This window comes from Rhea pennata, chromosome 5 (genome assembly GCF_028389875.1).
Source record: "Rhea pennata isolate bPtePen1 chromosome 5, bPtePen1.pri, whole genome shotgun sequence".
Lineage (NCBI taxonomy): Eukaryota > Metazoa > Chordata > Aves > Rheiformes > Rheidae > Rhea > Rhea pennata.
The window spans coordinates 11,392,264-11,417,167 of NC_084667.1; the positions used below are offsets into that span (position 1 = coordinate 11,392,264).

The 24,904-nt window shown below is 36.8% G+C and overlaps 1 protein-coding gene across 7 annotated transcripts in view; it reads left to right on the forward strand.

The window, feature by feature from the left end:
- Nucleotides 1-24,904, forward strand: part of GPHN (gephyrin) — a 300,320-nt gene that overhangs the window by 106,365 nt on the left and 169,051 nt on the right. For all 7 annotated transcript variants that reach the window (XM_062575845.1, XM_062575846.1, XM_062575851.1 and 4 more), the window contains exon 3: nt 17,687-17,744. In XM_062575845.1, the coding sequence (XP_062431829.1) occupies nt 17,687-17,744 (58 nt within the window). The remainder of the gene's footprint in view (nt 1-17,686; nt 17,745-24,904) is intronic.

Genomic DNA, 24,904 nt, shown 5'->3' on the forward strand with positions numbered 1-24,904 from the left:
GCAAACGAGGCTAAACATATCAAGTGAAAACAAGCTAGCCATAAGGAAGTCCATCAGGAAGAGGAAAGCAGATGAACTAAGCAATAAATATTTTATACTTTTCCAGTCAGAAATTACAAAGGGCAACATGCGATGACCTACAAGAATGAAATACTGAACATGGAATTAAACTGGAAAACCAAAAGGAAACATAATATTTAATTTTATGACAAAGTGTTCTTGCAAACCTTTCACTGAGGAGGTTTGTTAAAATTTTATGATGCACAATTGTTTCAGTTCTAATTGAATTGCACGTTTTGGTGGACAAGCCTTGTTAATACTTTTTTTTTTGCCAAGTCAGTGTGAGCAAGTACAAAGGAGCTCTGGCTGCACTGTGAGCTGGCTGGTTGAGGCATAAATGTGTTTAGCACAGTGCTGAGTGCAAGCCAGCATGCTTTCCCTCTCTGCATGGTTTATTAGTTGTGGCTCAATGCCACTCTAACTGTGGCACAGAGCTGGCTGTCATCTGATGTGGCATGCTAGTAGAGTCCTCTCTGGAAGTAGCAAGTAGACAGACCCAAGAATTTTTCTTCCTTCAGCACACTATATTTAATAGCTTAATTGTTAATAAAAACTCTGAGAATCTTACAAAAACTGGTAATAAATATTAAAAAGTAAGTAGCAAGCTTGCATTATAATTAATCTTTTAATTATTAGCCATTAATAGCTGTTCAGGAGACTGCTAGTGCTTTTACTTACGTTCAAGTAATTTAATGCAAAATTGTGTCATAGACTGAACTGCTCTTTACAACAGAGCTGTCTAATAATATGCAAGCTTCCTGAAGTGTGTCTGTATCAGAGCTTTTCAGCTAATTTTAAAAAGAGGACAGATTGGAAAAAAGTTGAGTGGGCATAGAAATATTTTGTTTTGTGTTTGTGCTCATGCATATTTTAGTTTAGTTAGAGCTGCAGTGGATAAAACTGAACCAGGGGCTGAAGTGGAGTGGCAAATATTGTTTTGAAATGTCCAGCTAAAAAAAACCCACACAAAACTGAAGATAAGGGGTGGAAAGTTGCAGGGGGCTTGGTGGGGGGGGTTGTTTTTGGTTTTTTCCTTCTCGATATGGAAATTTTATAGCTGCTCCTTGGCTACAGTAAGTACTGCTGAAAGGGAGAATTGAAGTTCTCAATTTGAAATGAATTTTGGACCAGAGTGACTAGAGCCAAGACCACAACAATGGAAATATCTGATGTTTCCCTGGTATTTCTCCCTTAATCTCTTTTCCTCAGCAAAGAATGCCCGTGTGTTGCATGCTGTTTGCCTGTTTAGTGGATCTCTTTGCAGTTCCCTATGAACCACTGACAACTGAAGAGTCCATCTGTATGCACCAGCTTAGACATGTACAGAGTCTTTGGCCTAATTTGATTTTTCATGACCTAATCCATCTTTGGCCATCCTGAGAAGATTGTCAGCAAAAATCACCAGTTAGCACTTAACTTAGATTGTGTATGTATGTGGGAGAAGTTGTTCACACAAGTTCTAATGATCTTGAAACCAACCATATACCTCTACCATATTTTTCATAAATTAACAACTAGTTGAAAGATCATAATGCTACATTGCCAATGGTATCTTTGTATTATTCCCACTGAGTCACTCAGTTTCTTCATGTTTTTATTCTCATACACTGTTCATTTTACAAGTCAATATTTAATTTTATCTATTTGCTATGCTATCAATGTAAATTCAATTTTGAATTTTAAAATTCACCTGCAGAGTTTCTGTCTTAATGATACATGTGGCAGAATTGGATGCATGGTGCTCCTCTCTAAAGAATTGGCTCCTATGGAAAAAAGAACAGCTCAAATGTGAGTTAAATCAATAGACGTGATTCTGTTCATATTAAAACATCTGTATCTAAGATTCATAGAATGAGAAGTCTTTTTTAAGACATTACTGTAATTATAATCTGGTTTATGCAGACCAGTAGACCTGCACTGCTAATAATTTCTGTCAGCTTTGAAGAACCCTACTGTGTTAGGAGAAGTGTGCATTCTCAGCAGCTTAAGGTATGGAGGTACTGCAGCTATGAAACATATCTTGACATTTATCCAGGATAGTATTATGCATCAATGAGCATTTCAAATCAGGTGACACGGCTGGAGGAAATACGAGCTAAAGCCTTGACTGCTGTTGCAGAGGGATAGCACTGCTATTTGTCCTGACTGAACTATTTTAGATGAGAATATAGCTGAAAATACAGTTTATGTTAAGATAGCCTAGTAAAATGTATAGTAAAATACCCATGGTATTCTACTCTTGACAAAACAAAACATAGCAAAACATAGCAAAACTGTAAGAAACAGTGTAAGAAACTTGGAATTTTCTGTTTGTTCATGAGTAGTCTTTGGTCCACCTCTGCTCTAGATCCATCTTTTAGATTTTAGATGGAAGAGAATTTCTTATTAGTGTAGTCTTGATTTGATGGATATATAATGCGCCTTCTGTTTGATTTCTTAGCCTGATGATACCCACTTATCTATAAGCCTTTGATCAAAATGTAAATCTAAAATAAACCCAAACTTTCCATAGGAACGTGGAAAGTAAAAAATAAGTAGTACCTCCTTACATCTAAAGTTCAGAAACTATATTGTGAGTAGGAACCAGATTTCTTGCTCCCCATGGAGTGCTAGAAAACTAGCAGTTATCTTTTTCTCCCCGCTTTTTTCTTCGTTCTACTCTTGATTCAGTTCCCTAACTTGTGCTCCCTATTCTGCATTGTCTTCTCTATTTCAGCTTCTCATCTGGGAAATCTTTTTTCCAGAATGCTCCATTTTTCTCCCATATTCTTTGCCCCTACATCCCTCTTTGCCCCTACATGACTCACCAGCACTTCTCTGTCATCCAATATCTCTGTGCTACAGAACCATCAAAGAAGAGTTGCTCTTGAGTTTGTAGTCTTGATGTTACTTTAATGCATACTTCATACATCTCAAGGTTTACATTGTCTCAGAAATCGTCACATTATGAAAAGCAAAACCAATATTCTGATAAGGGAATCTAAAGAATAGAAGAATCCTTGTAGTATTGCAGCTCCCTTGTCAATGTGATTTCTGACTTTGTTTTTGATTAAAGAAAATTATCTTTCTTCTTATCTCATACTTTTCTCTTTATTTTGCTGAAACAACTTCTCAGTTCTGTGGGGCTTTTTTTTTGTTTTTTGGGTTTTTTTTTTTTTTTAATGTTCCGTCTGTGTAAGATTTGACATTCTTTTGATTTCTGACAGGACTTATAATGAGCCTTCTAACTTTATGCCTATAATACATGGCTAATGTTATAACACTGAAGATGATGAATAAGCTTGACATATGAAAGGCTTACTGACTTTTCAAACTTAAATGCAAGTTATAGGGGAGGGGACAATTATTTCCTAGTCAGAAAAAGATATGAATGACCCTTTTATGTTTCTACTTGAAACTGCTGAAGGAGAGCAGTAAGCATAATGCTGCTGTAGTTGGCAATGACAAATAAAAGGATGATAATTGTGAACCAGGAGTTTGCCATTGGTTGCAACCATGTTTTCCATGGTGTATCCAGAAGTTATCAATACTACAGAAAAAAATCTCTTCAGAAATTATGATGCTGTATACATGATGCTGAATATATATGTTTAAAAATCGTGAATGGCAGCCAGAAAATAATCAGACCCGTGCAGAGACTGGGACAGGTAGGATCTGCAGAAGTTGCACAGTCACAGGACTGGTTGCAAAGAACTGAAACAAGAGCAGGCTCCTGTTAGGCTGGAACATGAGTTTGGGAGGCCCTAGAGGTATGGAGAAATACCAGTGGCTTATAGTGCACTGAATTTGTTGGAAGGAATGCTGGATTCTGGTGATGCTAGGAATGTGCTGATGTATGTGCATATGTAATAAAAATCTTCAGCTCCAGTGACCTCACTTCTGTACATTCACTTGGAATAACAGAAGGGAAAGTAATTCTTTTTATTCTAATACCCCATTAGAATTCATGAGTATAAATGAGGAGAGGATTTAACCTGCAGCACCTTAATGGTGCTGATGAAATGATCAAACCTGAAAAGGAAACAGGTCAGTTTGACTTTCAGATCTCTGAGGGAGTTTGGAAAGCAAGAGGACAAACTTTTATCATTTGTTATAGGCTGAACACTTTTAAGCTTGGACTCTCCAAGAAACAAATATTAAATTTAGAATTTTGTGGATACATACATAGATAGATGGATTTTTTTTACCAGTCCATTTGTAGAGTGAAAAAGCTCTTTATGGAGCTACCAACCTCAGAGGATGGATACTCTTGCAGATGTAATCAATCAGATTGACAGAAGTACTTCTGACAGAAATAGAAGTTCAGCAGTAAGTTTATACCTGGGTTTCTTTAATGTAACCTTTTTCTCTCTCTTGGTATTATGTACATATGCTTCTTGTGTATATGCCCTCCGTTCTGCATCTCCCACTTCCCACTCATTATCCTGTTTGCATCTTATACTGGGCATTAACTGATACGTGCCTGTATGTGTCTGGATGACTGTCTAGTGCAGGTTAGTTACTTCTAGGAGTGTACTCAGCCTCCAGTAATTGCCTTTCTGCATGAATTGCTAAGTTGTAGCTCAACAATAAAAGCAAACATTGATGCCAAATCAGGTTCACCAGAACCTCTTTAAAAATGTACAGAAAATGGTATTTTTATCATCCTTTTTAATAAGTAAGTTAAAAGAGAGTGAGACTGTTATCATCGTAAGAACTGGGATGTAGTAGGCTATGGTAAGGATCTATATTCTGCCCTGGGGGATGATTAACTACACTTAGTTGGCAGCATAATATCTGGCTGCTGATGACTGCTCAGTGTGGGTGACATTACGTGTTCACAGCTAACATTGCCTTAACTCGAATTTGAATAAAGGCTTGAACCCCTACACACAGAGCTGTATCAAAATTTCTTTAACTTCCTTTCTACTATGCTTCATATTATCCAGGGCTAGTTCTTATTGTTGTCAATTTTCATCAACTCCCATTCAGCACTCCTACTACAGAATGGATTTGTGGAGTTAAAGGATACAATTTAGGTAATTAAGTACTAGCCAAAATAGTTTTCTTGCTCTGAAGGGGTATTTTAAAGCAATGAATTAATGTTAAAGTTGATCACATTGTTGGCTGGAATAACTATATTGTGATCAATGTTGCTTCCTTTCCTTAACTGCTTCATTTTTGTCATTATTTTACTTTTCGTTGAAGCTTATCTTTAAATTCCTGAAATCTATATAAGTAGTCACGGGAGAAAGACAGTAGGAGTTGTTTCCTTATGCAGTAGGCTCTGTGAGTGAGGAAGCATCATTTTTTTGACCTGTATCCTGATTCAGTTCACACACTGACCTCCAAACGGTTGCATTTGCACAGATGCGGAGAGAGTAGACTGCTCTTCCTTGACAGCAACTTAAGTTGAATTAACTGCCAGAAACGGTGTTTTATGGAATTTCTATCCACATACAGCCTAATGCCCATAAATCCCTACAAACCCGATAAAGGGTCTTTCAGAAGCAGCATAATATGCAATTTTTTAACAAGTGGAGCCAATCTTGATGTAGAGTGGTATCATCTCTGCTTATCTCTGCAAACCAAATGGCAGCATTTTCAGCACAGTATGGTCTTACAAGTGCATCAGGGTTGAGATCCCAGACTGTATTCTACTGACATTATCTACTGTGATTCCTCTATCAGTTCTCTAAATGTCATGTTTTCTTCTCTCTCTTAATGTAAATGCTGCAGTGCAGCTCAGTACCGAAATCTAGATACTGCTATAACTCATTCTGATATTCATTTGGATTGTTTGGGGGCACTTCTAGCTAACTTTTCATAGTTATTACTGTTACTTGCTAAGGGGTGGGGATGTTTACTGCTAGTGCAGTAAGGAAAAGACAGGTTACATAATAATTGCTTATTTGGAGTAAAACCATATACTCCCTCTTCTATCTCTCCTTTTTATCTATGCTCTTTGCAGTAAAAAACTGAGGGAGGTTGGAACTAGGATTTTTAAAATAAATTTGGAATGAGCATTAAGATACGTATACCAGTATGCACAGTTGCATTGATTACAGACAGATAGATGTCTGTCGGTTCCAAGTAGACAAGCAGAGTACACAGAGTTTATACCGTTGCCTATATTATAGCAAAACTTTACCTTACCACTTAGAATGTCATTTCTTCCTTAAAAAATTCTTATTTTAAAACATTGACTCAGTATTTTCAAGAAGAAAATCTTCTAGAGGAAAGGTTTCAAGGAATCCTAAAATACTGGCCTCAGATTCTTCAAAATTATGATCTATGTAAGGTGTCTTTGAAAATATAAGCTGTACACGTATGGGCTATACCCATAAAATAGGATGTGTTTGCATGATTTTAAAATTTATCACAGTTACTAATTCTTTTATGCATCAGTTACATCAGTTACATTCTTTTATGCATCAAACACATGCTGTCTATATTTGTACATTTTTGGCAGATGTTCCTCCAGAATTTATATATGTATAGTGTAAATTAGTAAGGTGAAGTTTGCTTTATCTTGAAATTACAATTACAAGAATGAGAGATAGTATCCTCAGACATCTGAATGCAGACAAATACCTTGAGTTTTTTTCTTTAATTACCAAATCAGGAAGTTTTATTCCAATTAAAGAAATAGGCTTTAAAAATCTATTTATTTGTCTAAGTAGGCTAGATATATTTAAGGTTGGCTCTTTTAAAAATATTTTAAAATTCCCTGAAAATGATGATATGAAATACAGCATTAATAAAGGATCTCATTTCAGTCAAGAGCCTACCCAATGGATATTCTATTTTCTATCCCAAATATATGCTGCTTCCTTTTAGGCCCTGACACAGTGAGTGTTCTGTTGTTTCCTTTGAACCTGTAATTTTAGTTCTGTCACTTTGAATGTTGCAGTCTGTGTACTTAAAGATATTCCTCTATTTATAAGAAATTTTCCTGAGAAAAGGAGATTAAGTTTTCCGATGATACCAAGCTGGGAGGAGCGGCTGACACACCTGAGGGCTGTGCTGCCATTCAGAGAGACCTGGACAGGCTGGAGAGCTGGGCAGAGAGGAACCTCATGAGGTTCAGCAAAGGCAAGCGCAGGGTACTGCACCTAGGGAAAAATAACCCCAGGCACCAGGACAAGCTGAGGACTGACCTGCTGGAGAGCAGCTCTGCAGAGAAGGACCTGGGAGTGCTGGTGGATGACAAGTTGACTGTGAGCCAGCAATGTGCCCTTGTGGCCAAGAAAGCCAATGGTCTCCTGGGGTGCATTAGGTAGAGTGTTGCCATCAGGTCGAGGGAGGTGATCCTGCCCCTCTACTCAGCCCTGCTGAGGCCTCATCTCGAGTACTGCGTCCAGTTCTGGGCTCCCCAGTACAAGAGAGACATGGAGCTACTGGAGAGAGTCCAGTGTAGGGCTACAAAGATGATCAGAGGGCTGGAGCACCTGCCCTACAAGGAACAGCTGTGAGAGCTGGGCCTCTTCAGCCTGGGGAAGAGAAGACTGAGGGGGGATCTTATCAATGTGTACAAGTACCTGAAGGGAGGGTGTCAAGGGGACGGGGACAAACTCTTTTCAGTTGTCCCATGTGACAGGACAAGAGGCAATGGGCAGAAATTGAAGCACAGGAAGTTCTGCCTGACCGTGAGGGGGAATTTCTTCCCTGTGAGAGTGACGGAGCACTGGACCAGGTTGCCCAGAGAGGTTGTGGAGTCTCCTTCTCTGGAGATCTTCAAGGCCCGCCTGAATGCAGCCCTGCCTAACATGCTGTAGGTGACCCTGCTGAGCAGGGAGGTTGGACTAGATGATCTCCAGAGGTTCCTTCCAACCTTGCTGATCCTGTGATTCTATGATTCTATGATTAAATGTATTGGGTGGAGAGTAAATACATAGGATACTAACAATTATATTATTAAACTATCAATACTCTTTGGCAGCTCAGAGGTATTCTTCCTAAGAGTCCAAATTCAAAGGGATAACATACTTCCCTATTCAATTTCTTTCACAGCCACTTTCCACATTTTCTTTTCTCTGAAGTTGTCATCCATAGATCTCTGTATTGAGATGCAAGTACTATTATTTTGTAAGATTTTTGTCATTACTGCATGTTTGTGCCCTAATGGTAAATTAGAATACTTCTGTAGTCTGCTCTGTGTAAATATAGAGCAAAATAAGATACTGATATGCTATGTGTTGCATTTGACGTAATTTCTATCATTTTTACTTTATCAGAAGTCAGCTGGGTTTTTTTTCATTTATTTCAGTAGAACCAATTTTTTTAGTTGACTTGGCTGTTTTAGCAATAATACTTACTATTTAGCCTATTTATTTTTGTTAGAACTTTTCTTCATTATTATTCCACATAAAAAGACTATAAGCAATGAAATGATAAATATTAGAAGAATTTCATTAATATATTCAGTATTTAATTTTGCTGCATGTTTTAATGCACAGTCATCTTTAAATGCCAGTATTTTGATTTGTATTTAAACTATCAATTTATGTAAACGATCAATAAATGTCATCTGACCTGTAACTTCAGTTATGTTTACTTTCTGGTTCTTCGTGAATTGTTCATACAATTACAATTTAGTCTGAGAATTTCTGTAGGTTTTTAAAGGGGATCTTTGACATGCAATGAGAGCAATGAAAAGGAGGAACAAGCAGAAAGTGCGAGTAGCTACTACTCCAGAGGATATGCAGGACCAGGTAAATCCAGGAACTCTTCAGGGCTCTGTGAAAAACCAAGAGCCATTTGGCCTTTATTCCAATTGCTGGGCATCCTTAGAGTGATGCTGCTTTTCTCCGATGCCCTGTTCTGCTGGTCAGGTTCTGTTCTTACCAGCAGTGCTGCCTCTTTTTGAACTGTCAGAACTCATGAAAAAAAGCTATAGTTTGGTAAGAAATTTGCAGTTTCTCTTAGTTGTCTGAAAGGATTCTGTTCATAAAGCCCAGGTATCTCTGTGCACAAGTTCATGTATATTTTTGGCAGCTGGTGTCTGTTGAGATTGTGCATATCTTCCTAAATACCTGGCTGCAGACCAGCATTGCAGTCATGGAGTTGTCTTAGCCATTTTTGAGTTCCTTTCTGCCCTTAGCATCGTGGCTCTGGAGGTACTGTGCGAAATATCAGCAATGTTAGTGTTAGTGGTTTTAGTCATCTGCCTATTGATACTTGCTAGTCAGATATTTAGTTCTGTAATATATGGCTGGTTTAGGGGTAAAATGGGAGCAAAATGAATAGAGCTTAATCTTCCCCAATGTGAATCTTTGATAACAGTTAACTTTGGTTGTTTCAGATGCTTAGAAACATGTCTAAGTTGTTTGTGGTTTTTGACAGTAGGGCTGCAGGTTGAGTTTTTCCATTACAGTTCTCCAGCTTCATGAAAATAGATTTTTAGATAGAAAAGCGAGAGCAGTATGGGCATGCTGGAGTTTGGGTGGTCTCTGTTGCTTTTTAAATTGTTTTGAAAAAATGGAGTCTTCATTTCTAAAGAGACTGTTTTGTGACAGACTTCCAGACTAAATTACTGCTTTAGAAGAGATTTTCACCTGTCACTTGTGTTATCTTCATTTAGGCAAATTAACTGTGACTCAGTAGCATGGAATATACATGACAACACTTGCACAGTTATTTATTTTACAGAAATATAAATTCCATAATTCACTTTATCAATTTCCACTTCTCTTAACCTGTACTGGAGCAGGAATGGAGTAAGAGATTGCAGAGATAGTAGAAGGCATGTAGACATTATCCAGGATCTTATGATCACTGGTCCTATGTTCACCTAAAGGAATCTGATAGTATGTACTGCATATATATACTTAGTAATTTTGTGCAGTCTTACTTAAAAAACAAAACAAAACAAAAAAAACTTCAATTACTCTGAGATGAGTTACTTTTCTTTCTGAAGCTTCTTAAAACAGTTTTGATACAGTCTTCCATAAGCTGTGTGATTTACTTAATGGTAAAGTAGCAAACTGATCTAGAATACAGAATGGTGGAATTATTTCTTTATATTCTCCACAGTTTACTTTTCCTGAGTTTGAGTTATCCTACCTCATCTTTTGATCATTACTGATATTTCTGAAACGAAGAGATTTTTTGGATGCTTTCCTGCCAGACCATGGAATGAGCAATGACTGTTCTTTTCAACCTATGTTCTGCAGTTCATTCCAGCTTATTCTCAAACATCAGCATTACCTGCTTTTCCATTACTCCATCTTGTATTTTTGCATATCTCAAACAAACCTCCTTTCCATTTGGTGTAAGTATTAACCTCAGCACAAGCTTGCACATGTACTTTGGGTTATTTAGTTTATCTTGCTTGTCTGAGAGATGGAAGGGAAAATATACACTGAAATTATTGGGAGGGAAATGGTGGTGTTGTAGTGGGGTGTGAGAAATAGATGGATGGGGTAGGAGACTGAAGATTTTGTGGTAAAGGTTGAAGAGGAACATATATTTTTTTAATCTGTTTTTACTGGAGTCTAAAATGTGGAGGGGGGGGAGGTGGCTAGTGTTGATTTATAAGAAGCTGGGCTCCATTAGTTCTATTAGCTGTGGAACAACTTATTCTCCTAGGACGAATCTTCTTTTCCTTAAGATTCAGGTAGACTCTCTTTTACATCTAGGCAGAAGCAAATAGAGCTCTACTGAAGTGACAGAAGAGTCAGTAAAAATAGCATTATCCCTCTATATAGGTTTCTACAAATTGTCAAGGTAATTTACTAGTAGAAGCTTTCATTTCCAGGCAGGTCTTTGGAATCCTTTATCATATTGCCTAAATCCTTCAATGTGCGGCGCCTTCCAAGACGGGCAAAAGGTCACTCTCAGGCACCCAACAAATTTGCTTTCAGTTGAGGTTTGTAAGGATTCTGTGACAAACAATTGCCAACAGTATATATGCAAACGCTCTTACCTCTCCTAGGTATGTACTTGCTAGAAAAAATGCAGATACATCTTAGCCCATCTTATAAATACTGCTCCTTATACAGAGTTCTCAAGTCTTCAGTCTATCAATCAGCTGAATCCCAACATGGATATTAAAAATATCTTTATTTGTCTAAATGGTGAGAATTGGACTGTTTTTATGAGAATGATTTTTGTCTGCCTCTGCATATTTTTTCTCTCAGGAAATTTCAGATCTTGCTCATGTTGTTTAATGAGCTGGCTGGTCAAGCATCTGATGCCCCGGTGGGAACTTTCAAAGTCACTGAGCACATTTTTCCTTAAATCTAGCTGACATTTCTGTCTGTTTGATTTAATGTATGATTTCCATAGTTAGATTACCAGTCTGATGGAGCATACTAAAATCATTCCTCTGTGCTGTAAATAAACATGCATCCAGCACAAAAGTGTTTTGTTGCTGCTGTTCTACATGGCAAGACAGTTTCCAGATTTTACTGGCGTTTGGGAACAATTTAAAATGCTGTTTTACTTAGAAATTAAATTTTATACTTAAAATGAAAATTCTGAGTGCAGAATTAGCCTTTGTGGTATTGTATTTTCAGTCAAATTCAGCGGCTGTGCTTCTCTTCTGGGTTCTAATGTGGTGGAAGTACACTAATAGAAACCACAAAAAAGTGATCTTCCCTCTGAAGAAATATATATTTTAATGGTTAATTATTTACAGTTTTACTCTAGAATGCACATTTTCAGATGTTGCTTCATGTGTAAATGCTTCATGTCTTCTGGATGCTAGATTGTCTGACAGCATTAAATGCTAAAGTCTTAAAATAGATTTTTGAAGTTAAAAATATCCACGGTTTTTTTGTACTTCAGATTTTTCCATATGAAACTCTGAAAATAGTTATTATCTATGTGCCTCATACTTTGTTATGAGGTACAGAGGTACCAATGGTAAGACTTTTGAACAAATATTAATGAATTTGTGTAGTGAAATTCAAGACTTACAGATTTTGCTTCTCATGGAAGTTCAACATTCCTCCTCCTTTTCCCCCCATGAACCTCTCTTCATCCTGAGAGGGAAAAGGAGTAACAGTGCACCACTGAAATGTCCATGGATTTTAGGAGTCCTCTTAATCTGCTTTCTTTTTTGGGAGGCCAGTGCCCGGCAAACTTGAATTTCTTCTTGTTGCCTCCCCCCCCCCGCCCCTCCTGCGTCTGCATTAGGCAGTAAGTGAAATGATGAACTTTTTCAAGAGGAGGCGGTCTAGTATCGATCTTCTAGGCAACAACAGTACTCCAAACTGGAATATTTTTAAGCACCGTCACATGTAGGTATGCCCCACGCACCCCTATATCAAAAATACTCTCTGGAAAACTATCCTCAGCCCTGAGCTGATGTGGGGTTTGAGAACTATAAAGGTATCTACTGTACTGGCACGCTTCTTCACCGCTCTTCGGATTTTCTCAAATAAATCATTCTGCCAAGAGGGGAGAGTGGCTCCTGGTCCTGTGATTGCTGAACCGTGTGCATGCGACTGCTGCCTGGATTCTGAAGTGTGGTGAGAACGGAGATCCTTCTTGCCGTCTTTCGCGGTAACACATAATGATTGAGCTGACAGTGTTTGCCTACTGAGGTTGCCTGAAAAGTTGGCCTCTTCTAATTTATTCTTCCTTTCCTATAGAAAAGTGGAAAGAAAGTTTTAAAGGATGAAAGAGGAAAATCACCTTCTTGCTCCCTTAAAAGAGTATAATATTTTTTAATATAGTTTTTCTTTCAATTTAGGGAACGCTCTGAAGGCAGTGAAAAATATGTTCTTATACTTTTGTTACTTTTAAGTAGAGTGATAAAGCAAGGAATAAAAATTTACAGCAATGGGCTAGTTTTATTTTTCCCCCATTTCCACCTTTTTCCCCCAAGAAGTTTTCAGGATGTGGGGACAGGGGGAGGAATCCTGGGATTCTGACAGCTTGATCCCGGGGAGCTCTTGCTCACAAGAGAACAGAGCTGAGAGAATATCTCAGAAATCTGCAGTCATTTTACTTCCGTAAAGTCTTTGAATACAGTATGTTGAAGTTAGCCTAAGACTAGGGGGAGAATTAATTATTTATTAAGTTAATTTAAAAATAATTAATTATTGGAGCCCTTTTTGAAAAGAAAACGAAAAATTAATATGAGCTGGTTCATCGTTGCCCAATTCCTCACATACACCTTAACATAGGTAACACCGTCTTCCCAAAGCAGTCGGCCGGTTGTGCACACTTCGTTGCTGGCGTGCAGCCCACGATGCCAGTCCTCGCCCAGCTTCCTCCAGCTGCCAACGTCCTTGTGAGTCGGAAGGGAGCCCAAAATAGTATGCCCTCTTTACTACCTCATTTCAGGGCGTTTTAACGATTCCTTAAAGGTCAGTAGAAACTGGTATCAAATAAAGGAGCTTTGTGTCTATTCTAGGGTGCCCTCGTGGCTAGTAGAGAGCAAAGTCACTTTGAAATTAAATTCTGCTTTCTCTATTTCCCGGGAAAGCCGTGTGAAGGCTGGCTGGGAGGACCAGGGCCTGACGATCTGCGCGTGTCTCTCAGGTCAGCGTGCAGCTTGCCCAGGCGGCTGGGCTAACAGCACGGTCCCGGCCAGGTGCCCCGACAGGAGGAGAAGCCTGGGAACGTGTCCTCCTTCAGCAGCGCGGGGTAAAATGAACGTGCTCTTAGAAACGGGCAGACTGACCCCGAGTCGTTTGACCTGCTTCCAAGCACATTCTTCCTTGACTGTTCTGCTCGGTCGATGGCTCTGTCAAAAAGCAGGATATCCTTTAGATAGGAAACAAATACCTTTGGGAGATGGATCTGGCAAAACCTCAGCAGAAGTTTTTTTGGGGGGGTCCCCTTTCAAAGAGAAAGAGATTCGGGGAGATGTTCAGTGACAACTTGGCATCGTTTAGACAGTGTGATCTATCTGAAGAAAGATTAACGTTAATTAAAGTGGCATTAGAGAACTTGGCAAATGACAGCAGCTGAGCTGGGTGCATGGCTATTTTTAGAAAATTGACTCCATTGCATTCAGTGTGACTCATTTATTAAGTTTAGCAGATGGATCAATAGCTTTTTATGGCAAAATTGTGTATAAAGACATACTGTGTTCATGTCTTTGGTCAGAATTATAATCGAAAAAGGAGAACAGTATAGATTCAGTCCAAGCACCCCAAACAAGTATCTTACATATTAATTATACCATAATAATATAATGTATCTGTCTGTGCACACACACACACAGAGTTACTAAATGGATTTCTGAAGAGAAACAAAAGGGCTGGTAAGGGCAGGGAAAAAACAGTCAGAAGCCCAGCTTCCAAATGTGTGAAAAATAATCCGGTGAAAATGTCAACTCTAGAGTCAGATTATCTATTTTAAAAATCAGAAATCTAGTTTCCATTTTAGATATACTATTGAAACATGAAGCAAGCCAGTCATAAAAGGATAACATTAAAATAAGGATAATTGCTGCTTGTTAACATCCTTTTTAAATGGTATAGTTAACAATTACAATTTACTTTTTTTTTCTCTCAGATTCTCTTTTGTTTCATGAACAGTATGTGTTTGGGCAATGGCTCGTTATTTTCTGCTTTTTTTTTTGAGCACAGTTGCTCCTGATTTTTAACTTTCCTTAGCTTGGAAGAAATACGAGTTTTCTCTCTTCAGCGATATTCTACTTTTAAGTAGCAAAATAGTAGAGCTTCCATCTGTTCCAATACAACTGGGTTGACCTTGCATCAGATTATTTCCTATATTTTGCTAATTTCTTAGGTTGCTATAGGAACCTTCCTTTCAGCATTCTCCTAAGTCCTTTTTGTGAACCAAGTCTGCGTATTACATGTCCCTCTGAGATACATTTTCATCTGATATATTTTCCCTGCAAAAAGACACAAAGTTTGTATTCTTTTACAAACTCTTCTGGAACCAGTTATAAAAGATTTATTATTTCTTTTATTATTTTTATGCAATATCCATCCAGCCTTCTCTGATTCTCCCCTCAAAGTACCTTACCAGTTTAGCCCAATGCCATGTGTGGATCTTTGGTTTTATTGTATCAGTTCTACCTTCTGCATCTAGGAATCATTTCGTTTCTCTTCTGGAAAGGGATTAGTGAATTTGGAGCATCTGTAGTAGTTGCAGAGTGTGATACAGATCTTCCCCTAATGAGACTGATGTCTACAGAAATTTGAATATAATTTGTGCGATCTTTCGGTAATGACCTGTTATATATATGTAAAAAATTAAAGATAACTACTATTTAAATTAAACTAATTGCACTATTAAATTGTGTGACTTGCTATAGTGGGAGAATGTTGCAGTGTGGAGGAGAAGGACTTTGAATGTTAAGTTTCTATTTATGAAGTTTGTGATGATCTTTTCAGTTTAATGGAACTAGCTGGCTATATATTTAGCTTTGCTCTTCTTTGGTTGTATGTTTGTTGCCAGATAAAGTGCCATTTATGTCCTAGGATGCTGTATGTTATGCTGTTTAACTGGAGAAAAAATTAATAAAATCTACAATAAAACCAGAATGTGTGAAAGATGAAGAGAGCTTGCTCAAGAATTGGGTCCTAATTGAACTGAATTCTGCCCTTGCTCTTTGCTGTATTATATTCAAGTGTACCAAACCTGCTCAAAAAGTTAATATAAAACATTAGATAGGTTGCAACTGATAGTGACCCTCAAAAGTAATTCAGAGAAATATTTGAAATACAAAGATTTCCTTAGATTGGGCATACTGACTAATGCATTGAATTTCAATTTTGGCTTGGTTTTACTATTCTTCAGGCATATTCTTTTCTTAACATTGATCACAATGTTTTAGCTGTCCTCAGTAACTCTTGTATGTCTGTATTTGATATCGTGCAGCCCTTATGCCCTGGGCCTTTCTCATTGTGGGAGATTTGTAGTAATGATAGGGCAGCATCAAACTGAATATATTCTTTCGAGAGAGGTTGAAAGAGACTGGGTTTTATGATTTTTGAGTAAAGTAGATATAGCATGATCACAACAAGTTCTGCCACTAGCAAAGTTAGTTTGGTGAGTGAATTATACAGTGTAAATATTTTGTGTGTGAAAGCAAAATTAATAGAGGCATTTTGGAAGAAAAACACACTGTTTTTAGTTTTATGTATATATTACAGTTACACTACTCACAGGTTACCAAACAGACAGCTTAAGTCTATTGTTCTCATAGGTGTTCTCATTGTTATATAGTAAAAATAAAAATTTAATTCTTCACATATTCCATAATTATGACCATTAGAAGAGTTCATGCTCTGTTATCATCTGGGTTCTCTTACCATACACATTTAAACTGCTGTGAAACTTGCAGCCAAACTACACACACAGACAGATGTGTAAAGAAATGGGCAGATTTCTGCATTTTTTCATCTAAATGTTGGTGATAAGTTTGGGTAGTGTAATATCTAGATGGTGCCGGTACCACAGTAATCATAGCTCATTACTTGAAGGAGCAATGAACTTTGGAGTGGACTTTCCCTGTACAGAGATTTTATGTTCTGTCTAAATACTTCATAGTTCATTTTTGACCTACTTCTGGAGATATCTGTAGGCAGGACTTGTGGGGAAAATGTTAACATATTTTTAATCTTTATTCTTAGTCTTTTCTCCCTTTTTTAGGTTGAGTAAGCCATATCTATAATAATTTCAAGATTGAAAATAAAGAATAAAACTGTGTAGAAATGCTGACAATTGAAAGAAAAAGTCAAATAATAGGGAGATAATGCAAATATACATTTGATAGCTGACTACTGTTTCACAATAGTTTTCTATGTGATTTCCATTTCTGTAGGACCTAGAAAATGGCTGTGTTGCTGTGCAGAGCCAGCAGGGAGGTCATTAATGCAGTTGTATTTTTAGGTCTGATTTGTCACTATCAATGATCCTACCTCAAGAAACAAAAGGAACCATGTTTGCATGTTTCTGCAGAATACTTAACCATACTTACCACCAAATATAGTACATGGTATTTGTGCATCCAACATGAATATTCTTTAGCATAAACTTTTGCAGGATACAAATTGAAATTGAAAAATACTTTTCATTAGAGCTGTTCAGCAAATTCAATGTAGAACTAAGAAGTTATTTTTCTACACAAGTGTCAACCATTGCAAATCACCCACTTTCCACTTTTTATTACCAATTGTGAACCCCAGGGACTTTTCAAAAATGGGAGCCATAGTCTATTTGGTTTGTGAGGTCTGTACATGCATGTGTAATTATAACATTTGAATTTCTAGAATTGCATTGGGATACATTTAAACCAGTGCAGCAGTTGAGTGAAATACTGAACACAAATTATATCAGGCTTAAAATATTTAAACTCATCCACACAACTTAAAAAACAAACCAAAAAAATATAGAATATGATGGTTGATAGCAGTTAACATAAAGAATAAAGTCCTGGTCATGGTAGTTCTATTTGGTTGACCTAATTCGTACCTTTCAGACTAGTCAAGGACACCATGTTTCTAATGCTTATTTTAATCACATAAAGATGATTTTTATTTGGATAAATTAAGGAAAGGTTTTGTTTTGTTTTGTTTTTGCTGTTATTTCAGTTTTTGTTGGCTTTTACCCCTAAAATGTTAGGAGGCATTTTTGTGTTTAAACTAATTGTGATACCATTACCATGCTGTGCTTTGTGTTGATCTTTGACAATATTTTCTTCTCCCAATTTCAGGTTGGGTGGGACTATATCTGCATACAAGATAGTGCCAGATGAAATAGAAGAAATTAAGGTACAGTATTACTACCTTTCAACACTGAATTTGCTGGGAGAATTACAGAAATGTTACATGAAAGAAGCCATCTTATTTCTTACTTTGAAATGCAGAGAGTATATGGCCTTTCCTTACCATCCTATTTGATAAATTCTGAAAATAGAAAACAAGAATGATTATATGCATTGAATATCTGAGTTGATTAGTTATCTGGAACAATATCTAAAATTAAAAATTACTGTAATGATAAAAATAGACCTTTACCCTTTGCATTTATTTTAAACTCTCTTTTAATTGACGGAACACAATTTATGTATGTATTCACCTTGATATTTTCAAAGTCCATATTAATTTAAACTGTTTTAATAGTCCAATTTTATTAAGTCCGAAACATTTAAAACTATATGTTTTAAAACTAAATCTAAAACTGAATCAGTAGTTAAAAAAAAATTAGCAATGGTTCCTTCAGATTTATTAATTGATACATATATTTAAGCTGTTGGAACATTTTATTATCTATCCAATTCTGATCTAGTATCATAGAAAAAAAGATGCCTAAAGTAAAATTCTTAGATCTATATTTAACCATGTAAACTAGAACTCGTATTATTTTTAGAAGTACAGTTTACCTTAAGCATAAGTTGACTTCAGTAGGATTTGTGGATGCCAAAAACTTGTTTAATTCAAGGCATCTATGTTTAGATACTTGAAGACAGATGCAGGACTATTGTAAGCATTGAGTTACATTTTAGTAATAAAAATAAATATAAATTTAGTGCCCTTCTGTTTTGGAGATCAAAAGTGCACCCAGCTATTTCATATTATATCTGTGCTTAAAACGGAATAGATGGAAATCATTAGTACTGAAGCTTACCTTCAATGACACGTGCCTTATAATGAAAGTCACTATAGCTGAGTCCGATCCTGCAAAATGCTTTAGTAATTTATGTCTATTTTGTTCCTCCATAAAGTAAAAGATTGATGCTAGCTGCAAGTTTGACCTAGATTTGTTAGTATGGTAAGTATAACAGGTTCTGTATTTTATGCCTTTGGATTTGCACAGTCAGTCTGACCTATTGCTTTGCTTTTTATAATTATTTAATCCAATGTTTGGTTTCATATATGCATTTTTGGCTGTGCAAAGAGAGTCAAGAATAGTGTAAAATCTAGTAAATGGAAGTGGGTATAGAATCATCTGACCTAGACATGAGTTAAAAGCATGTGAAGTTGTGAAGATTTATTCCTCTTCAATTAACATCCAGCACATTGTAAGCAAGTGCAATGATTGCCTCTATGTGCATCAGAATCAAAACTGTCACTCTGCCATCACCAAATCCAAAATTTATTTACCCCCACTGAAACCCAAGGACTCCTCTATCTTGAATTATTAAGAAGAGCATGATCTATTAGGGTAGGTCCAACATTTAGGTTTTGAAATTCAGAAGAAAGAAAGATAGTTTTCAAAACTTACTATTGTTGATTCATTTTTTCATGATGTTCAGAGAACTGCAGCAAAACTGTAAGAACAAGAACTGTGAAAAGCCCTAAACCATATCTTTCTCCTTTAATATAAGAAATCCAAACCCTTTGACCTTTTACTAATGTTGAAGACAGAGAAATATTAAATTAATACTTGTGTTGCCAGCATGTAATTGTGGAGGGAGGATTCTGCTGTTCTAAGTCAGAACTACCTGAAGTGATTGGAAAAAAATACCTGCTATACCTATTTTCACTAGCTGTCTCGTCATGTTGGAGAAATGTGCTTTTTTAGGTTGTGACTGAAGTCAGCCCACTAAAAGATGCACCTTAAAAGATCTAGCTTCTCAAACTTGTGCCTTCTTTTTCCCAAGCAGAGAGAATGAGAATTTTATGATTGAGGTTATGTAATATAACAGATGTTATTCATATGAAATAAGGCACTACTGGAAGATGCTAAGACACAATAGCAGTGAGTATAATAGATAAATCTATATCAAATATGGAAAAATATTCTTCTGTGTCTGAATTAATGAGGCAACAGCAATTGAAGAAGTTATTTTGAGTAGCAGCTGCCAAGTAGGGACACTGAGCATCCTTGCAGTAAAAAGAGGGGGAGTCTTAAATTCTGAAAAGCTTCTCCAATTAGATTAGAGTGAAAAAAAGAGAAGAGAGGGAAATAAAAATGAGAACAAATGAGATTACTAGAATGTTACATTTAGAGAGGGCAGAAGATGGAATCTTCCTCCATGCACAGTAGTTTGGAGGTATTTTGCCTCACAACTATTCTTTCCCTATGTAAACATGATTTTTTAAGGTTTTTAATTTGATGGAAATAGAAGAAAAATATCTTCATTTCTAATATATGATTTAGCTTGACAGTTTGCTTAATTGAGTCCACAGGAGTTTGAATAATCATAACGCTTTCTTATAGGCCATACAAAGTAAACTGTGCTTGCTTAAGTGGCAAAGGAGGATACTTTTTCAAGCAGAGAACAGTGATTGTTATGACAAATAAATTAGTCTCTGACAACGTTTGAATATATCCTAGAAATAGAGCTAGGATATCTTATTTTACAGCTCAGAATAGTTTATGGGAAAAGAAGTTCACAGGCTTTGTTAGCTCACGTAACTTACGTGTTAGGTAGAATACTGTTGTAAGCAGACTGCTGTCTCTGAGTTTGTGGAAGAGAAAAAACTATAAGTCTGAATATACCTGCCAGTTGCATAGTATCTTTAGAAGTTTAATGAAATGTGTGTTTCTAAATGTAGTAATAATTTCAAAAATATCCTGTATAATGTATACATATGAGAATTTATTTGCCCATATTACATACACAGCTATTTTAAGTGTTTATAGTGTTTCTGTTTCAGACTGTTTAGAATATATTTGTACTTGCATCTGAAAATATATGCATGATTTTACTGTGTGTATACATGTGTGAGCTGATATATGGTTTGTGGGTCTGGAATATTGCCAGTGCATATGTGTGCCTATTTCTATGAATGAGTGTGTTTGGTAAGTGTTGGCATTAATCAAAGCTGCCTATCCCACTGATTGACTGGGGTGTTCATGGGCATTTGAATTAAGAGAATTTCTGACAGAGATGGTAACATGAATCCTAACTTCCCTAAGGCACCTTATCAATCTTATAAAGAATTGCATGGAACCAATCACTACTACAGTTTTTCAGCATCTACATCATCTGAAATTGAGGAAAAATAGCTTTTTTTTTTTTTTTTTTTTTGAGGAAAAATACACCTTTTTTTTTCTTTTCTTTTCTTTTTTTTTTTTTTTTTTTAGTTCTAGTTAATGGCATTCAAGACAAAATCCAACTGTATTTACAATTTGGAGTTTACCTGAGGCATAAAGTGCAATTTATGACTATTGCCAATGAGGGAAAAATTGTGTGATGTACATGTAGATCTTGTTAGATGTAAACAGTTACATCTTATGATTAATCATACCATAAAAGTTGCTCTTTTTGATTGTAGCATTCGGTCGTTACAAAGGAAATGCATGATATTGTGAAGGATAGTTTTTTTGGAACAAGACTCTGTTGGTGAGAAAACTATCCATTAAAAGATTTCTGAAAATACTTGGTTTGTTCAGATTTGCAGGTTTACAACAGAGATGAATGTTACTGTTCTATTTTTTTTAAGTGCTTCTCCATATGCTTTTCAAGTAGGGCTACATGCACTTCATGGTTTCAAGAACAGAAATTAATTTGGTAGTGACTGTTCAGTACATGAAAATAACGTGCACAAGAAATACATTGCCACTGTATTTTGTTCTTGTAAGACTTTTGGTCTGAGAAAGATGTTCCAGTGTAGAGAAATGGTTAAATTGTTACCTCCTCTAGTAGTGTAGTCAATTTTAGAGAATCTTTTGTCAGAAATTTTTCTCTGTTATGGTTGTAATTTAGATTTAAGTAGTCCTGGAAAAAGATGGAAATTTAGTCCTATTATCTGCCGTTTCACACAGAAATATGCTTTATACTCCTCCAAGAACATCACTAATTCTTCAACAGTTGGTCTTTATGTGAAACCATGTGTACATAAAGTATTAAAGGCCACATTTAAGACTACAGACATTTTTCCATGAATAATGATAAGCACAGTGCTCTGTATTCTCTAGAAATATGTTTTCTCTTAATGTTTCAGTATATGAAAATTCTTCTCATGAAGAGCTAAAACACCTAGGGATAGTCCTCTCAAAATGTTTTCAGTCAGTTAGGCACCAGATTCCTGTGATACAGAAATCCAAGAGGTGAAAATTTTAAGAAAGATGGGGTGAGAGAGAAGGAAGTAGCCAGAGGGGAAAAGGACAGTTTGTCTTCTTAGATGATAACTTTTCTAGGTGACTTAGGAATTTGTGAGATTTAAACTTTTATATGCAATAGTATTTCTGAACATATCTGTGAACAAAGTAAGTTTATTTTAATATCAGTTTTGACTGTATTTCAAAGCCAAGTTGGACTCTCCAACATAAAAAAATAGATTTATTTGAAATGACTACAAATAAAATCAGTCTGTCCAGCTGATTCCTTGACTTTCCCTGAGATCTTCTGTTTCACAGATTCTATGGTGTCAAATACCTACATGACAGAATCTGTCCTTTATGTCCATAGGAGTGGCTGATGAAACTTCACATGGGAGAAGCTGAGCATCATTCCTTTTGGCATCTAGTGCTGAAGAGCCTTAACCACTTTTTTGATTTGGAAGAGACCCTACCAGATATGTGTGGATGACCCAAATTTCTTTACCTTTGTTAGTGGCCAACCTCTGATCACTATCATGACTGCTCGAGTATCTCAAACACTTTGTCTCTGCTTTTCTGGCCAGGACTCCAAATGCCTGAATGCTCTGGATAGAAAAGTATACTCACTAACTTTACACATGAGAATAGCAATTACTGCTGCTTGTTTTGCTCTTGTAAGCTGTCACAAATATTGAAGACACTGAGGCAATGTTAGTAATTTCTGTTCCAATGTGAGAAGGATTTTTTGTTTGCAAAGCAGCAGCATCTGAGATATAAACTGTAGTTAAAGACCTTTCACTTGAGAGCAAAGATTTTCCTGTAACCTAAATTATTGATAGTTAGTGATGCCTTTATCTCCCAGATACATCTCATGACAGAAATGGGTAAGAGCATGCCTTTTACAGGTAATACCATGACTAGAATATCCTTATTTTATATGATCTTATATCTTCAGTCCCACAATGTGTATGTGTGGTGAAGATGAAGCATTAGGAGGTATTGGTAAATGATTTTTATTTTAATTCACTAATGAAACATAATACAGCTTTTAAAAAATGTTCTTATAAAAATTATTATGTATGCTGGATGTTTACAGTAGTCTTAATTGATTTAAGAGATGAAATGCTGGTTTTGCCCTTGTTTACATGCTTTTGATTAGTTTGATTTCATCTAGTAGCTCTACACATGGGCTCTCAAACTGGATCTCTGGATATATTTTTCTTTTCAACGACTTCAAAGACACTGAAAATGTTACTGTACATTCTACCCAAGTGCTTGAGATTTCAAGGAATCAAATTTTATACCTCCTGAGAAAAATGCAGGCAAAGGAAATGTAGCTTTATCAAGTTGTGGTACTAAGAGAAACTGGGACTAACATAATAAAGGGATTTTTAGTATCTGGTCCCTCGAAATGTAAAAAGTTAGGTCCATGAATCAGCATTAACCTTGTATATTATGGCGATCAGTACTGCCATACCAAACTTTGTCTACTGCTTTGCCCCGTGGAGTTGCCAGCCTGAGGTAATTGTGCTGTCTCCCCGTACAGCGCCCGGAGGGGGTCTCCCAGGAGCGCGTTTTAGGAGGTAGTAAGCTGAGCAGAGGCAGGCAGCTGAAGTGCCTAACCTGAATCAAAAATATTTAGGTAACTAATTCTGACCATGTAAGGAGAAAGCTCTCTCCGCTTATGATCTGTCAGATTTTAAAGTGAGTAGAACAGAAGAGTTCATGTTTTGATACTTCAGCATTCTCATCTGTAGCAGGGAAACAGTGTCCTAAACTTGAGACTTGAAAGATAATTTTACTTTGTACTAATGTGTTTTGTATTTTGTTATGAACTTTGATCTTACGAGGATCCAAAAGTAGTTGACCCTGTGTTTTGCATATCGGGGAGTGCTAGAGCACTGAGAAGAGCAGGGCAGGTAGACTGTGAATCCTTTTAAGGTGAATTGCCATACCAGTGCTGTATAATCATTTTAGTAGTGTTATTATTTATTTTCCAAAGCAAACAAAATAGTTCTGTAGTTCTCCTGCAAAGAGGGAATTATCTCTAGAGTGGAAAAAGAGAAAAAGCTGAAAGTTAATTTCCAGGACAAACGAGGACATAGTTGCTCTTTCTGGTTAACCTGTATTCTCTGTGGTGTTGCCCTGCGGAGGGGAGATTAGTGTGTGTCAGCTGGCTCATTTGTCTGTGAAGTCTTTCTCCACTAAATACAACAGAAGCAGACAACAGGAGGTGGTATCCTTGTTCACAAACCTTCCTGTCTTCCAGCAGGTTGTATGCCAACCAGGATAAAGCTGCCTGCCTCTCTCTGTGGCCATGGTAACCACATTTCTCTGACCTCCTGCTGGCTTGCTTTCACTTTCCATTTCTGGTAAATACATCTCTCTCTACCAGTCACCACCTGACGCCCCGTCAGGCCTGCGGGCACCTTCTTGTTCTCTCTGCCGTAATTTCTGTTAAGTTCTCGCCCTCTCCAGTACGCTGGGCAACGCTTCCTGGGGCGTCTGTTCTCGCTAAGCCGGTCCTCAGTGGGCTCTCGCGTAGCGTGACTGAGAGCAGAAGACAAGGTGCAGCTTCCTTGAGCAGCAAATAGCTTTTGCCACAACAACATAGAAGTAAATCAAGTTTATATTAAAGCTGATATAAAAAGTTGACATAAAGTTTATATAAGAATGATAAAAATCATTTTCCATCTGAGCTATTTACAGTAAGTTTTGTTTGGTTATATGTGCCCTATAAGAGGACATTCTGATGACTCTTTTCTGCTATCTATCAAAGAAATGTTATGCTGTCCTATCGTAACTGATAACTTCATAATTGGTTGGGGGCTTGACTGAGTCTGAGAGAGATCTGGGACATAATCTTTTCTTGTAGTGAATAGATTTTCTGAAGTTTTTTTATGATTGGCAAATGAGATGTACCTAGCAGCGTACCTACTGG